Raw genomic sequence first — 18,202 nt, forward strand, 5'->3', positions numbered from 1 at the left:
AATTACACAGACAGATGGTTCTGTCACACACCTCAAAACCCCACATGTCCCCATATGGCTTGGATCTGAGCGCTCAGATGCCACAAACACAGTCAAATCGCCATGGGGTTTAAGTTTTGCATGGGCTGATGAGAGGGCCCATAATCTTGGGGCAAGAGGCTGGCAACCAGGCCCCTCCAAAACCCAGTGGCGAGGTTATTTTCGCCACACATCTCCCCCTCCCAGGGAAGACTAACCAGATACCCGACCTCACGCCGGTCGGTACCTGAGTTAGTCTGGCAGCCCACCCACAACCAAATACTGGACCTGTTGAATTTGGTAGCCTGTCTCTGTCCAGTGAGTCCACCATGGTTATGTTGGTAGCTGGTACTCCCGGTCTCTGTGTTGCTCCCTGGCTTGGAGTGGAGGTTGCTTTGTGGGCAGGGATCAGCGGTACTTTGCCCTGGTGCCAGCGTTACCATGGAAGAAGCCTGGTTGGAGCCTGGTTGTTGGAGGGGGAGACCGACTGTCTCCCCTTTGGATACCCAGCTCTGCTGCTGGAGGGGGAGACCGACTGTCCCTACCCCCTGTGCTGTAAGTGCAGAGACCACGGTCCCATCTGCACTGTTGTGGGGCTTACTTTCTCCCCCTGGTGCGTTAAGCTGTCTCTGGGGAGAGGGGGTAACGAGCTCCTCTCCCATACATACTTCCAGCCGCTGGGGAGGGCGACCGACCGTCTCCGCTCCCAATACAGTGTCCTGCTGCTGGGGAAAGGAGACTGGGCTCCCTATTCCCTGCTGGACACTCTGCCGCTGGGGGACAGGACCGACTGTCTCTGCCCCCTGTAACTCCGCCTGCCGCTGGGGAATGGAGACTGGGCTCCCAATTCCCAATAAATCACACAGCCGCTGGGGAATGGAGACTGGGCTCCCAATTCCCTGTAAATCACCCAGCCGCTGGGGAATGGAGACTGGGCTCCCAATTGCCTGCAATTCACACTGCCGATAGGGAGAGGGGGTAACAAGCTCCTCTCCCATACATACTTCCAGCTTCTGGGGAGGGAGACCGACTGTTTCCGCTCCCAATACAGTGTCCTGTTGCTGGGGAAAGAAGACTGGGCTCTCTGTTCCCTGTAGAAACACTCTGCCGCTGGGGGACAGGACTGACTGTCTCTGCCCCCTGTAACTCAGCCTGCCGCTGGGGAATGGAGACTGGGCTCCCAATTCCCTGCAGGAGCAGTGGAGAGACCTCGGTCCCATCTCCACCGGCCACCTGGGGTTCTTCCCAGTAAACATACACAATATCCTCCCAGCTGAAGGGCTTTGGACCTGGGTCTGACACTCTGCTCTCCTGCTGAGCCTTCTCACTGGAGTGGAACAGCTGCTGATAGCCCTGTTCCAGCTCCATCTCCCGGGTCACCAGGTGGACCAGGTCCTGCTCAATCTCATGAGTGTCGTCCCAGTCATACCTGCTCTCCCGCCACTCAAAGAGGTCCCTGAACCGGGCTTGTGTAGGGCTCCCAAACTCCAGCTCTGAAAAAGTCTCCCATAACAAGCCAGGACCATCAAACTCCTCTCCCTCTGGCTTGTCATGCTCAGCTGTCCTGGGTAGGTACTGTGCCCCATACCACCAGAGCGCCTGGTAGGCATCTTCCAGCCACAGCTCCTGCCATGCTAGGTGTTCCAATTTCTTTACCCATTCCTCCCGGGGCTGCTCTCCCAGGAAGGGCATCCGCAGGGCTACTCGCTTCTGCAACCGCTGGTCTTCCGTGGGGAGTCTCTCGTCCCGCATATACTCCACAATACCCAGTACCTGGTACCAGATGCCTTTGCGGACTTCATCTCGGTCATCCATGACACCCTCATCGTACTCCACTGCTGTTTCCATTCTGGTGCTGTCAGGGTCGCTGTACTAGGACATGCGTTGCCCTCAAATTGTAAAATCCATGGAATGGTGTCTCCTGTAGCTGTCCTTCTGGCTGTGGGAACGATCCCGCCGCTTGCCACCAATGTAACGGATCTCCTGGCACCCCAACCGGGTACCTCCAGTGCCTCCCGAGGACTCCAAGCACTCCGCTCGACACCTATACCACCACAGGAACCAGGAACAGGAACAGCTCTTACAAGAGCTAGGAGTAATAGCCAGGGGAGTATACACGTATAGCAATCCCCACACACATGAGACGAGGCTCTATGTTGAGTGTAAAACAGGAACACTTTATTGAGGGCTACCCGCCCGTATTTATGCAGGTCCCCATCTGGTGTACACGCCCCTAGGGGACCAGAAGGAAGACTGTGACACAGGACAGATACGTAGCACTCAGGATACACAGACACAACACATCCCCACAATGCATCATGGTTTCCTCCTCTCTGCCCTGGAGACACCCGAGGAGCAATTCAATTATCTCTCAGGACAAAGGGAAATCACCAATACACATGTGGGAACAACAGGACAGGAATCACCACCCAAACACACAATGTCACACCCTCACAGCAAACACAGACATTTAACATATTCCCAGATAGCTCAAGTCTGAGTGCATATCATTAGGTGAATAGCACTCAGAATACACAAATACAATAAAATTAGCTATCTGGGTACCATCACATAACATACAATACAATTACACAGACAGATGGTTCTGTCACACACCTCAAAACCCCACATGTCCCCATATGGCTTGGATCTGAGCGCTCAGATGCCACAAACACAGTCAAATCGCCATGGGGTTTAAGTTTTGCATGGGCTGATGAGAGGGCCCATAATCCTGGGGCAAGAGGCTGGCAACCAGGCCCCTCCAAAACCCAGTGGCGAGGTTATTTTCGCCACACCGGGGTCCTCCAGCCACCACCTTCCCTGCTCCGTTCTCAGTGTAGGTGCGGATCCCACAGGTAGGCCCTGCACCTGTCAGACAATGGGGGCATATCCTAGCGATATGCACGCATTGTCTGTGATGGGAATACCACTTTAATGAGGTGGTAAATACAGTAAATTCTTTACTGTATGAATTGTGGCTGAAGGGTTCTGAATCCCATCATAACAAATGGCAATAAAATGGCAAACTGGGGTAGAGAAGAGGTGTTCTTTAAAATGTATGACATTAACTTTAGGTCACTTTCACTCTGCATATTTTGGAAAGTATTTTGCATCTGTATTTGTGAGCCAAAACCAGGGGCTTCCATCTCTTCAGTGTTTTGGACCCACTCCTCTTTTTGGATTGCAAACACTGATGAAAAATACTGACCAAATATTGATCGAGTGAAAGTGGCCTTGGGTGGTTTCACACATGCCTTTTTTTTCTTTTTTTTTTAAAGGCCTTAGTTTTTCTGGCAGTTTTTCATGCAGTCTTCTGAGCTAAAGCCAAAAAGGAAGAGGAAATATAAAGGAAGGATTTATACATCTCCTTCCTGCTGAATCAATATCTGGCTTTGACTCAAAAAAACTGCAAAAACTGCAAAAACAAAAACTTTGTGCGGTTTGTTTCTAGGAGCACAGCAACAAAGGGTGGTATTTCTGCTGTGGATTTTGCAGCAATTCTGAAATCCATGGCAAATCTGCATTTGTTGCGGATTTTCCTCAGTGCAAAGGATGAAATCCACATTTTAAATTGATATGCTGGGGAATTAAAATCCACACCACAGGTTCATTTCTGGGGCAGATTTTTTCTGCAGTGTGGATGAGTTTTTGTAAAATCCGCTTATCCACTTTGCTGATACTGTAATAAATTGGATGTTATTAATTATCATTTTTACAAGTGAAAAATCTAAAATCTGGCATGATTTCTGCCCTGCAGTTTTTAACATTTTTGGACCAATGCCTAAAATAGAATGTTCATAATAAATCTACATTATTGGCTGAAGTCACCTATCAGCATTCATAGCAGTGACTGTAGCAGGGCACTAGGACATTACAATATCAGTAGGATCACCGGACAACGGCAGTTGTTCTCCATTTCCTTCCTGGTTGTGTTGACAGCGTCTACGGTACAGATGGCTCTGGTCTATAAACAGTTTTGATGTTGTAGAGTTTCATATTGTCATAAAGATTTCACTCTGTGTATTATTTCTATGATAGTTGACATGTTATGATGGCCAATAGTAGACACATTTTTATCAGAAACATTACTTTTCTCTGTGGGTTTATCTCTTTCTATGCAATGTCTTTTGGTGCAGCTCAAGGTTTTGTTTAAAGAAAAACAAAACTTGGCAAATGCCTACAAGAAATTTCCCCAGGACGAGAAGCCAGCAGATGACTGGACAGAGAAATCCAGATTAGTTAAGGTAATTTATATACAAACTGACATTCACCTCATATAACCTACAACAGCGGATAACTACAGCCTTACAGCATGTAACGGAATGTCCTTTGCCAGGAAAAAGAAAGCTTTGGATGCATACACTTTATTTTCTGATTTCAGATTTTTTTATTCTGTTTCCTGAACATGATTATGGCGGCATCCATCTTGCCTGAGGTTTTCCAGGATTTTAATATTGATGCCCTATCCACAGGACAGGTCACCAATATCAGATCGTCAGTGGTTCGACACCCGGCACCCCCACTGATCAGCTGTTGAAGAGAAGGCTATGCTCCATGTGAGTGTAGCCTTCCCTTCATTGTTTACCTGCTCGCTGTCGACATTGCCGCAGTGAGCAGTATAATTACAAGAAGCCGTCCCATTCACTTCAATGGGATGGCTCCTTCTTATTCAAGTGTTTAGGAACGAGCTGTCCCATTGAAATGAATGGGACGGCTTCTTGTAATTACACTGCTCACCGCTGCGATGTCAACAGCGAGCAGGTAAACAATGAAGGGAAGTCTGCGCTTGTACAGATGCAGTGACCAGGAACAGGGTACGCTGACGCTACTTATGCAGTGGGCCAGGATACGGGTATTTAAAGTTCTGATTTGTTGTGATGCCAATTGCAGTCCCAGATTAGGAATGCCAGAGTGGTGTAATGGCCTATAATGTCTCTATAGGGTAGTGGTAATTGTGTCAACGGTGTCTCCTACCTGGGTATGGCTGGACTCAGGGCCGGCCTTTGGGGTGTGCGGGCTGTGCGGCCGCACAGGGCGCCATAGTAACAGGGGCGCTGGGCGGCTGACAGCTCGCAATGTAATCTGCGGCAGGCGAGGCGGCACTTGTGTTCTCCCTCGGGGCGCCCCCTCCATCTCCCCCTCCCCTGTCTGACCTGTCTGCTGCCCCCGCCGCTGCCAATAAGAAGAGAGACAGGAGGAGGAGGGGAGGGGCTGTGGCCACTGCGCCACCAATGAAGAGAACTGACCTGAAATACAAATACAGGAGGCGGGTGCCGGAATCAAATAGCCGGCACCCGACCTCTGTGACAGGGAGCTGCGATCAGTTGAGTTAACCCTTCAGGTGCGGTACCTGAGGGGTTAACTGCCGCTGATCGCAGCTCCCTGTCACAGAGGTCGGGTGCCGGCTATTTGATTCCGGCACCCGCCTCCTGTATTTGTATAAGAAACGTTGGTGGCACAGTGCGCCCCCCCCCCCCCAGTATAAGAAACATTGGGGGCTCAGTGGGAAGTGCCAATGAGGGTTAACAAATAATTAAAAAAAATTAACTCACCTCCTCCAGTTGATCGCGTAGCTGCCGGTCTTTCTTCAGGACCTGTGGTGACATCACTGAGCTCATCACATGACCCATTACCATGGTGATGGATCATGTGATGTATCATGTGATGAGCACAGTGATGTCACCACAGGTCCTTTGACAGGTCATAAAGAAAGAACAGAAGACGATCAATTGGAGGAGGTGAGTTAATTATTTTTTTATTTTTTAACCCTCATTGGCACTGCCCACTGCGCCACCAATGTTTATTATATTGAGGGGGGGCGCACTGCGCCACCAATGTTTATTATATTGAGGGGGGGCGCACTGCGCCACCAATGTTTATTATATTGAGGGGGGGCGCACTGCGCCACCAATGTTTATTATATTGAGGGGGGGCGCACTGCGCCACCAATGTTTATTATATTGAGGGGGGGCGCACTGCGCCACCAATGTTTATTATATTGAGGGGGGGCGCACTGCACCAATGTTTATTATATTGAGGGGGGGGCGCACTGCGCCACCAATGTTTATTATATTGAGGGGGGGCGCACTGCGCCACCAATGTTTATTATATTGAGGGGGGGCACACTGCGCCACCAATGTTTATTATACTGGGGTGTTGGGGGGCGCACTGCGCCACCAATGTTTATTATATTGAGGGGGGCGCACTGCGCCAATGTTTATTACACTGGGGTGTTGAGGGGGCGCACTGCGCCACCAATGTTTATTATATTGGGGGGCGCACTGCGCAAATGTTTATTATACTGGGGTGTTGGAGGGGCGCACTGCGCCACCAATGTTTATTATACTGGGGTGTTGGGGGGGCGCACTGCGCCACCAATGTTTATTATACTGGGGTGTCGGGGGGGGCGCACTGTGCCACCAATGTTTATTATATTGGGGGGGCGCACTGCGCACAACGATGGGTTAGGGAAATTTAACAGCAGAGTGCGCATGCGCTGGGAGCCTCGCCGGCGGTTAGGGTAGGGAAAAATTATGGGCCAGTGCACAGGTGCGGTGATCGGATGGATGTTCTCAGCAGGACACCGGCCGACACTGCGCATGCGCTGGGAGCCTCACCAGCGGTTAGGGTAGGGAAAAAGCACTGGCCCGTACGTAATTTTTCTCTTCCCTAACCGCTGGTGAGGCTCCCGGTGCATGCGCAGTGTCGGCCGGTGTTCAGCTGAGAACATCCATCCGATCACTGCGCCTGCGCATTGGCCCATAGTTTTTCCCTACCCTAACCGCCGGCGAGACTCCTGGCGCATGCGCACTCTGCTGTGAAACTTCCCTAACCTGACGTTGTGCGCCTGCGCGGCGCTGCACACCTCCTCACGTCATGTCCGGTGCGACCGGAAGTGACGAGGGTAGGGAAATCTCACGAAGTAGGGAAGTATGACATTACACCGGCCTTTGGGGTGTGTGGGCTGGTAACTACTTGGTTGGATAGTCAGCCAGCCTATGCCATGATGCCAGCAACAAGCAGTGTTTTTTCTTTTTTGGGGGGGGGGGGGGGGCGCCACAAGGTTAGCTCGCACAGGGCGCCTGGACACCTAAGGCCGGCCCTGGCTGGACTCCTGGCTCACTTGCAATAAATTTGAGTGTAGTGATAGGAGGAGTAATAGAGGAATTTTGCAGCAGAAATGATGTCCAGACCTTTAGATGAAGTTCAAACGTTTCTTTACTGAAGATAACTTGTATCCAAGCAGTATACAGCTTTGGTCTTTGGTCCCAGCAGGTTTTGGCAATGATTGGCAGGAAGGTGTGCTTCTGCTTTTTATCTGAGCTTGCAGGATAATTTGTCTGCTTGGTAGCTCTGTAACTGTGGCAGGAATTAATCTTCTGCACTTTTCTGTAACTTCTTCTGTATGGGGACAGACTAGCTGAGGAGGAATGGCTTCTCCTAGGTCTCTAGACTTAACTCACAGATGATTTCTCAGGGGATGCTTTCTTTCTGGAACTCTGGAGACTGTCTGTGGTTCTCTGCTTCTTCATCCAGCTGAGGCTGAAGGAGCTCAGACTGGGAATTTAATCAAGTCTCAGCCGAGACAAAATCCTTGCTGTCTTCCCTATGCAGGGGGATCTCCTGAACGCTATCACACAGCCTTCCCCAACAGGGGTGGCTGGCACACTAACTTCCTTCTCCACCCATGCTGCAGGATGTGGGAACAGCCCATTTCACTCACAGAGGGGGAGCTAAGCTGGAATAATCCATTCCAGCCTAGATACACTAAACTAGGACTTGTACCTGGCCAATTCATTGCTGCCACCTGCTGGTGAACCTGGAAAATTACAAGGAACAATTGAATTTAACATGGTTTTGTATGCACATATGTGAAGACGTAATATAAATTACATCAGATTACAATATACAGGCTCTTAGAAGACAGTAGCGGGGTAGAGGCGTGTAGTAACACAACTCTGCGGTGTTACACAGAGCGTTGCTATCTCTTCTCTTCTCTGATCGGCAGTGGTGTCGGATCCCCACCGATCTGATATTGATGACCTATTCTGAGGATAGGTTATCAATATTAAAATCCCGGAAAACCCTTTATGCCATATTTATCAAATGTCACGTGTTTGATAAATTTGTCCCATCCTTAAACCTAACACTTTTGTCTCGAAAAGCTACTTCAGTTTTCCTAGTCCACAACTTTTTTTGTGACTTTAAAAAAAAGTCTCAATAATAAATCTGTAGTGAAACTCATTAAAAGGGTTTTCTCGCCATCTTAATACTGATGACCTATCCCCAGAGGATAAGTCATTAGTATTAAAATGTCGGAAATCCCCTTTAACATAGAAGGCCACACCCACTTTCCCACCCATATTTCAAAACTGGAATGAGTGGAATAAAAATGGAAAAAGTCCCAAATTTTCCAAAAAGTCAGAAAGCCTCATTTTGCTACTTTTTGAAGACAATATTTTGGGGGGAAGGCATGATAAATCAGGGCAATTTGTGTTTTCATATGAGACAAGATAGAAAATGTGTTGGGTCATGGCCCAGCATTATGAGCATGTAAGTCACACAAGCATGGGGAGAACATTCAGACTTCAAAGAGCTGACGGCCAGGTTCCCCTTGTGCTCTTATTATGGCTCATTTCACAGATCATTTAACTAATTAGAATCTGAAAATGGCTGGGTATGTCATGATGTAAGTTATTGTCCTGCACTGGTGTTTCCTTTCTGAACTTGCCCTCACTTCTAGAATGTGTTGAGATCCGTCAAAGCCAAGCAGGAGATATCAAATGACAATGGAGATCTTCAGGAAGATCAGCAAGACCCATCAAGAGAAATGGTTGAAAAAGACATCAGCAAACTGCAAAGGCAGCTTGAAGAAAAAACTGAAAAAGTACAGTAGCCCTAATTTTCATTGCTTCTGTAATATCTGATTGTTCTGACTAGTCAGCACCATGTCTAAGGCTTCTTTCACACTTGCGTTTACATTTTCCGGTATTGAGATCCTTCATAGGGGCTCAATACTGGAGAAAAACGCTTCCGTTTTTTCCCCATTCATTGTCAATGGGGAAAAAACGTAACTGAACATAACAAAATGCTCCAAAATGCATTCGGTTCCGTTGCACTCCCATACCGGAGAGCAAACCGCAGCAGACTGCAGTTTTCTTTCCATCCTGGGATGCGGAGCAAAACAGATCCGGCATGACCCACAATGCAAGTCAATAGGGACGGATCTTGGACACAATAGAAAATGGATCCGTCCCTCATTGACTTTCAATGGAGTTAATGACGGATCCGTCATTGCTATTTTAACGATAATGCAACCGGATCCGTTAAGTGAAATTTAGTAGTAGATGGCCATGCTGAGCACTCTAGGGCAGGAGCTATTCTCTGATCTAGCTAATAGGGGTAGGTTATAAACATGGGGAAATGTGCTATAATAAGGCATGTAGACAACAAACAATTTTTCTTATTTGTTTACCTGTGTGTGATGGTTTTTGTCTCCCAGTAATTTCAATAATTGGTACCTATCAGTTTTAATGTGCATAAACTCACATACAAGTATTTAAAATGTTTTCATGGTTCATGACAATATAACGTATAAGCCACTGTATTCTAAACAGAAGTTACAATTTCTTTGTACATTCAGTATAAATCACCCTTCTCACTTCAGAGAGACAGCATGCATGATACTGCAATGTAGTGAAATATCAAGTGACATTATCTTGCATCCCTTCTTTGTCTGCACTTAGTAGGTGGTCATTATCAATAATCTTGGGTTGATACATATTTACTTCACATTTTGCATTTTGATGTAGTATAATCATGCAGCATCCTTATACATCAACTGTGCAGAATATGATAGCAATATCGCACTGTGAAATATACAACTAATGAAGTAGATGAGGTTGCGCTGAAATAAAGGTTTGAATTACTGCCTACATAGCTTATGGGTTGCAGCTTGACCACATTCACTATCATTATTAGTAACATTGTAATCTTATGATGCATGGCTACAAACAGTTGTTATAGCCATAGCCTAAAGACTTCTATACACCAACCAATAATCAGGGCAATTATTGGGAAGGAAGGTTCCCAGGAATGCACTGCCTGATAATTGCCCTGTGTAAAGGTACCACTGATCACCTAGTGAACGAGCAAATGCTCATTCATCACATTCATCATGTAAAAGCATCACTGGTGCAGTCACCTAAATCATCGCTTCCGGGCAGAAACAGAAATTTGCTGCCCAAAAACTATAAAGGTTTATGGAGATTTTGCGCGTCCCCATACAGAAGAGGTAATTGCTGCATATAAATGCAACTCTCACCTGCTCTGACCAACAGACTGTTATCATGCATGAACAGTTCATTTCCGATAATTGCCTGCTGTATTGGCCCGTGAAAGGGGGCCTTTAATTTAGTCCAGAAGCAGGAGACTTATTATTGATAGCCTTTAAGGGGTTGTGTCCTTTCAGCAAATAGCATTTATTATTTATTATAAAGTTAAAGGGCTTCTGTCACCCCCCATTGTGCCATTTTCATTAGCCGACATTAGCTATTTGCTAATGTCAGCTGAGTGCAATCATACATGTCCTACCTTTGTCTGTGGCTTATTTGTTGTAAAAATCACACTTTTATCATATGCAAATTTCTTCACTACCAGCAAGTTGGGTGTGCACTTGCTGGTAGCCACCGCATCTGCCGCTTCTGGACACACCCCATCTCCTCTTGATAGACAGGGCCAGCGAGTGCTCTCCTCCTCCCGCTGGCCCCGTCTGCTGCTGATTTCCCGCGCCTGCGCCGTAACGTTCTTCGATCGGCGCAGGCGTACTGAGTGAAGGACGCGCACTTGCCAGCTCCTTCCTCAGTGCGCCTGCGCCGATTACGTCACACTACACCCAGAAGAGAAGACTGCCGGCATCAGTGATAATCTGCAGTCTTCTCTTCCCGGTGTAGTGTGACGTAATCGGCGCAGGTGCACTGACGAAGGAGCTGCCAAGCGCAGGCATGGGAATTCAGCAGCAGACGGGGCCAGCGGGAGGAGGAGAGCGCTCGTTGGCCCTGTCTATCAAGAGGAAATGGGGCGTGTCTAGAAGCGGCAGATGCGGCGGCTAACAGCAAGTACACGCCCAACTTGCTGGTAGTGAAGAAATTTGCATAGGATAAAAGTATGATTTTTACAAGAAATAAGCCACAGACAAAGATAGGACATGTATGATTACACTCAGCTGACATTAGCAAATAGCTAATGTCGGCTAATGAAAATTGCACAATGGGGGGTGACAGAAGCCCTTTAAGGCACTTATTAATGTATTGTGATTATTTGTATTGCTTCCTTTGCTGGTTGGATCAATTTTTCCATCACATTATACACTGCTCGTTTCCATGGTTATGACCACCCTGCAATCCAGCAGTGGTGGCCGTGCTTGCACACTATAGGAAAAAGCACCAGTTTCTCTGGTGGCTGGGACCGTGGGGCAGCACATAGGCTAGTGCTTTTTCCTATTGTGTGCAAGCACGGCCACCGCTGATGGATTACAGGGTGGTCGTTACCATGGTAAGGAGCAGTGTATGATTGATGGAAAAATGAATCCTGCCAGCAAAGGAGGCAATATGGACAATCACAATACATTAGTAAGTGCCTTGTATTAACTTCCTCTACATAATAAATGCCATTTGCTGAAGTTAGACATCCCCTTTAAGGCTAATGCACATGGCAAAGCATTGGGCACAGACCCTGTTCAGCATGTGCTGCTGTATGATGCTCCTCGTGAGGCACTGTATTCCCCTTGAATGCAACATTTTATACCAGGGTAAACCACCTTGCAGTAGAACATATCCTAATTGTTTTCCTCACAGAATTATACAATAAACTCCACGTCCCTTCATAAGCATATTAAGGTAAGGTGCAGGTTCCATATTATAGATCCGTACAACACAAATCAATAGTCTGTATGGTGCATAAATCTAATACATTTCTTTTTTTAAAACCATTCACACTCAGTGCAGAATAAAAACTGCATTGAAATCCAAAGGGCAACTCCGAACTAAAAGTTTTAGTGAATGCCCAAAGCTTAAACCCAATTGAGGATGGATAAGAATATTTAACAATGTGAAAAAAAAATGACTTGTATTTTATTGCTTTATTCTGTACAGATATCCACAATGGCTTCAGAAATCAAAATGTTGAAAGAAAAAAATGAATCTCTAATGAAAGGTCTGTGCAAGTAATTTGTTAAATCAATACCAGCTTTGAAGTGGCAAGTACTGCAGAATATAGATTCAGATCTACCTTTCAACTACTTTACAGAAGGGCTTATATGCAGCAGGATTGGTGCAGCGTTTTGGCATAAATTCTACACAGAAAAACTGAACCACTCTATCCATTCACTTCTATGAGAGCGCATTTGCTTTTTCACAGTTCCTTGGCTGTTCTCGGAACTTCCATAGATTTGAATACGGAGAGAGTGATACATGCAGTGATACATGTCTCTTTTGGACTTTTATAGAATTTCCTATGGATATGCCATAAAAGTCCAAGATGGGAATACTCCTTTACTTTTACTGCCTTTAAATTTTGGCAAAATGTTGTGCAAAGTAAGCCAACAAATATGTGGTGTCAGAGTATCTAAAAATGCAAAAAATTTATCATCCAGCATGAGCCAATAAATATTAGAAATTATTAGTATTAGTAAGTCCATCTATTTATATGGTAACATAAACTACAGACTGTGTACTTTTCTTTGAAAAAAAAAATCTGATATTAAAATGGATCATTATCATATTTTGTTAGTGTATATACAGTATAATGGTCGGGGAGAAATGGATTCAAAGGGCTCTGTTGTTGCTTTTCTCAACTGTACCTGCTGCAGAGGAAGTCAGACAGCCATGAATGTGGTCAGCTTGAAACGCCCATCTACCAAGTACTCTAGTTCAGCAATGGTTGTGTGGAACTAAAATTTCTAGCATGGCTAAGCCTCACGGCCATTTGGATGTGGGCAGACAGTGGGACACCATCAGCCAATAGCATTTATGTCATCAACTGGATGCCAAGTTTTTCCACCAGGAACAATGAGATCTGACAACTAAAAAAGGGCTTCCCTATTAGAAGTACACCATGGGGGACATTTATCAAATATGCTACACCAGTTTTGTGGCGTAAAACTGTTGTATGCAACACTTTGTAGCAAAAGATGCAAATTTAGCAACTTTTTGTGAGCTGCCTCTTCTCATGCCACTTTCAGAATTGGAGTAAGAAGTTGGTCAGGTTTTGCCAGTAAATAACTTAAAGGGGTTATGCAATTTCAAGAAAACCACCCCACATGTGCCAGGCCCCTCACCGGTAATATACTTACCCCGCTCCCGGCGCCGCTCCTGGTCCCCGCACCGCCGCTGCTGCTTCTCCCTGCACACGGATGAAAACATCCGGTGTCGGGGGGGGGGAGCAGCCAATGGCAGGTGGGGACGGGGACGAGCCTCCCTAGCGTCCCGGGTGACCCCCGACACCGGATGTTTTCATCCGTGTGCAGGGAGAAGCAGCGGCGGCAGTGCGGGGACCAGGAGCGGCGCCAGGAAAAGGGTAAGTATATTACCGGTGAGGGGCCCGGCACATGTGGGGGGGTTTTCTTGAAATTGGATAACACCTTTAAGTTCTATTTATACACTTCTGCCAAACTTATAAAAGTCATAAGCCACGTTTGTAAGTTTGCCACAAATTAGCCTAGCAACTCCAATCTTAAAGTCTCATTCACACGTCAGTGTTTGGTCAGTGATTTCCATCAGTGATTGTGAGCCAAAACCAGTATTGAAGCCTCCACAGACATAAGATATAAGGCCTCATGCACACGACCGTTTTTCGGGTCCGCATCCGAGCCGCAGTTTTTGCGGCTCGGGTGCGGACCCATTCACTTAAATGGGGCCGCTAAAGATGCGGACAGCACTCTGTGTGCTGTCCGCATCCGTTGCTCCGTTCCGAGGCCCCGCGAAAAAAATTAGCATGTCCTATTCTTGTCTGTTTTGCGGGCAAGAATAGGCATGTCTACAATGGGCCGCCCGTTCTGTTCTGCAAATTGCGGAAGGCACATGGGAGGCTTCCGTTTTTTGAGGATCCGCGGTTTGCGGACCGCAAAAAACGGAACGGTCGCGTGCATGAGGCCTTATGGAAAGATCTGCTCCTGTTCTGTGTTTAGAGCCACTCCTGGTTTTGGCTCAAAATCACTGACATGTGAATGAGGCATAAAACTAACTGCAAATTCAACTACGATGATAAATTCCCCCCTATCTGGCTAAAAGTATATGGACACCTGACAATCACAACTATATGACCTTTATGGACATAATACTTTGTTGGCCCCCTTATTTGGCTACAATAGCTGCAATTGTAAAAGCTTACCATAAAGTGTGTGTGGATATTTGTGCCCATTTAGCCAAAAGAACATTTTTGAGGTTAGGTACAAATGTTAGACAAGACGATCTGGCTCACTATGCGTATTTTTATTTTTTAGGTTATTTAACATATTTTTTATTGAGGATTAAACATTACAGAGTGCTTCTAAAAGGTTACACGTCACAAAGTATTATAGTGCAATGATTTGTCAATGAGGTGAAGTGCACTCCAAAGGTTTTATATGACATGACAATGGAATAACAATAAAATATTCAGTGTACACAAAGAAATAGAGAACAAAACAATAAATAAGTGCTACACCATATTCATCGAGTTTGCATAGCATCCTTTTGTGGCATGACTCTTAATTATATTTGAGGTTGTGGCAAGGAAGGATAATTACTCGCCACGAATATAGACCATTTCTTCCATCTCACACTATATCTAGGTAACTGGTTTAATCGTTTGGCAACTAGTAGTTCCATTTTGTAGTTATAGTGTACTTTAGGTACAATTTCAGATATAGAAGGAAGGTCTTTACTTTTCCACACTATCAGTATTCTAATTCATCCCAAAGGTGTTGGATTAGGTCAAGGTCAGTGCTCTGTGCAGCCAGTCAAGTTTCTCCACTTTAGATTTATCAAGCCAAGTCTTTATAGACCTCACGTTGTCCACATGGGCACAGTCATGCCAAAACAGAAAAGGGCCTTCCTCAAACTTTGGCTATGAAGTTGGAACCTTACAATTGTGTAAAATACATTTGTTTGCTATATCATTAAAGGGATTAACTGGTAATTAATATTGATGACCTATTCGCTGGATAGGTCATCGTTATTAGATTGGTTGGGGTCCAACAGCTGGGACCCCCATTGATCAGCTGTTAGAAAAGGGCAGCACTCCTTGAGCGCCGTGGCCTCCTCCTAGGTCATGTTATGTCACCGTACGTCGGTCACAAGGCCTAGTTGCAGCTCAGCTCCATTGAAGTGAATGGGGCTGAGCAGCAATACGAAGCACATCCGCTATACAATGTACGGCGCTGTGCTTGAAAAGCTGCTGAGAGCTGGCCGCACTCACCAGAGCTCCGGTGAGCACGGCAGCTCCCTGAAATAGCTGATCCCAAGGATAGGTCATCATTATCCATTCCTGGATAACCCCTTTAACATTGCCCTTCAATGTAAATTAGAGGCCACTGTACACTGTACAGTACACTATGCATTCAGGTAGGTAGTGCCCTCACCAAACCCTTGCCCACTAAATGATTCATATTGTCGCCTGAAATCATGGTGGTATTAGGCTTGTATGCAGCTGCTCAACCATGAAAACCCATTTCATAAAGTTTCTGACACACAGTTCTTGTGCTGATGTCACTTCCAGAGGAGGCATGGATCTGTGCAGGGAGTGATGCAAATGAGGACAGGTGATTTTTACATGTCACACACTTCAGCACTTGTGGTTTGCATGGTTTACTCATTGTGGCGGAGCTGTTTTTTCGTATTATATTTCCACTTGACAGTAATGGCACTTAAAGAGATAACGGATCATACATTTCTCAAATTGACTTGTGGCAAGGTGTGTCCTCACACTTTTGGCCATATAGTGTGTGTTTATATAGCATAGTTTCAGATATGTGTATGAATTTATTAGAAATAGGTTGATTACATTAGCTGAGCTCAGTCTGAACGCACGCTACTTGTCATGTTGGCTTAATTATTTTTGAACTTTGATGGTCTGCTTAAAGCGTACCTTTCATGGTTTTTGTTTATCGTAGATATATACCTTTACTTGTGGGGTAACCCCCGCTGATGCTGCCACCCTGCCTGTTTTTTTAAAATATCGCTCCTGCGCCCCACTGTGCCCCCCTGTATTTTTCCCGCTCAGTATGTTAATACTAAGCATCAGTACAGGGAGGAGGGGACGCCAGGGTTTCTCAATGGGCGTCTCCTTCTCCCTGGCTGTGCTGCGATCCAGTCACAGCGGAGAGCGTCACAGCCAGGGAGAAGGTACCCCGCAAGTAAAGGTATTTATCTAGAATAAACAAAAACCATGAAAGGTCTGCTTTAAGAAAGTGACTTGACACTCTTGTTGTCAAATGCATTCCCATGCCTCTATTATTTGCAGTATTTTGGTTGGATGGGTTTGTACAATGGAAACATTTCCTACTTTCCATGTATTTCTTACATGAGTGGTATTTTTTTCTCTTTACGAAGCTAAGCTACGTTTCCAGCAGCAGGTCCAACAGATAAGAAGCATCTCCCAACCTGGTCGTGATAAAGAACCTGCAGACCCTACCGTGCCCCGTTTATCTGGAGGCTCCAGAAATCTTTATGAAGCTGAGTCAGGCAGCCATGGATCATTAACACCAGTAACTGGAGCTCAAACTCCAGAAGGGTTCTGGACAGACTCTGCTCAAAGCTCCAGATCTCCAACACCTATAAATACCAACGCTACACATTCTCCTGTGAGGCTTAATATTACTGGAGCAATAAGCAAGAACTGGAGGAGTTACACAGAGGGATCTCCACTAAGTCCAAGAAGCCATGGTGAGATTGAGGGATCAAGCGATGGACAGGGAGCCTTCACACCTAGGGCTTCAGCACTTCTTTCCCCTAGACCGTATCAGCCTCGGAAAACAACGTAAGAAGACACATTTGGAGGGAGATGATGACATAATTAGAATAAGACATGAATGATTTTCTAATGCAAACATGTTGACCTACATAAATAATGCAGTTTTATTTCCTTAATTATAATTAATTTGTATGGACTTCCTGATACTCTCCTGACAGCAGGTATTAGGGGAAATAATGATTCCGCTTTCCCCATTTAAATAAACATGTATACCTTGCCTGCAGTAATTTACCATCACAAAAATGGTGTCTTTGCCATTAAATATGTGCTAAAGGGGTTATCCCATCATAAGGGCTTCTTCATATATATCCGGCAATAGTGTACTAGTCCATCCTCCATACTCTGACAAGATTGAACATAAATTAATGAAACAGTTTTCTGTATGATGCTATTTTACATCTGTCCTCAAAACTGATGCGCCAAAGTGCATCCAGCTCCAGCAAAATAAAAAAAATAAAAAACTTGCTGAACACAACTTCCGTCATAATAATACAACCGTCTGCATCCATTTTGAATGGATCCGGTTGTATTATCTCTAAAATAGCCAAGACGGATCCGTCTTTAAAACCATTGTAAGTCAATGGAGGACGGATCCGTTTTCTTTTGTGTCCGAGAAAACTGATCCGCCAACATCGACTTACAATGAAGTGTTATTCTGTCCGCGATGGGGGCGTAACCAAATGGAATGGAATGCATTCTGTTGCATTCCATTTCGTTCAGTTCAGTTTTGTCCCTATTGACAATGAATGGGGACAAAAACGGAAGAGATTTCCCCCGCTATTGAGGTCCTATGGAAAGGGAAAGCGCAGATGTGAAAGAATCCTAACACTAACTCAGTACCTTTGAAGCAAGTTTTGATGTGTTTTGCACAGTCAGGCAGCCTCTGGAGCTAACATCATGCAAGTCAGCTGATTGGGTTGGGGGCAGGCTAGTATTCTCTGCTCTGACACCGATAGCGCAGAGATTCATTCTCGCGCATGCACTGCGGTGAAGGAGAGCAGGGGGTAGGCCATGAACATGTCATTGGTGATGATTGACACATTCATTGTCATTGACGGCTAGGATCATGTGCACTATGAAAAGCATCATGGAGCAAGGAGAAAGCAGCTGGAGTGTACCATGCAATCAGGGAGCAGATCGTTGGCTCAGTAAGAAAATGATGCTAACTATGATT

The 18,202-nt window shown here is 45.8% G+C and overlaps 1 protein-coding gene across 2 annotated transcripts in view; it reads left to right on the forward strand.

The window, feature by feature from the left end:
• LOC120985679 (centromere-associated protein E-like) overlaps nucleotides 1–17,488 on the forward strand; it is a 110,755-nt gene extending 93,267 nt beyond the window's left edge. For both annotated transcript variants that reach the window (XM_040413757.1, XM_040413758.1), the window contains exons 28-31: nucleotides 4,155–4,262; nucleotides 8,762–8,905; nucleotides 12,171–12,231; nucleotides 16,608–17,488. In XM_040413757.1, the coding sequence (XP_040269691.1) occupies nucleotides 4,155–4,262; nucleotides 8,762–8,905; nucleotides 12,171–12,231; nucleotides 16,608–17,038 (744 nt within the window). In that variant the 3' untranslated portion in view covers nucleotides 17,039–17,488. The remainder of the gene's footprint in view (nucleotides 1–4,154; nucleotides 4,263–8,761; nucleotides 8,906–12,170; nucleotides 12,232–16,607) is intronic.
• The last annotated feature ends 714 nt before the right edge of the window (nucleotides 17,489–18,202 follow it).

Source organism: Bufo bufo, chromosome 1 (genome assembly GCF_905171765.1).
Source record: "Bufo bufo chromosome 1, aBufBuf1.1, whole genome shotgun sequence".
NCBI lineage: Eukaryota > Metazoa > Chordata > Amphibia > Anura > Bufonidae > Bufo > Bufo bufo.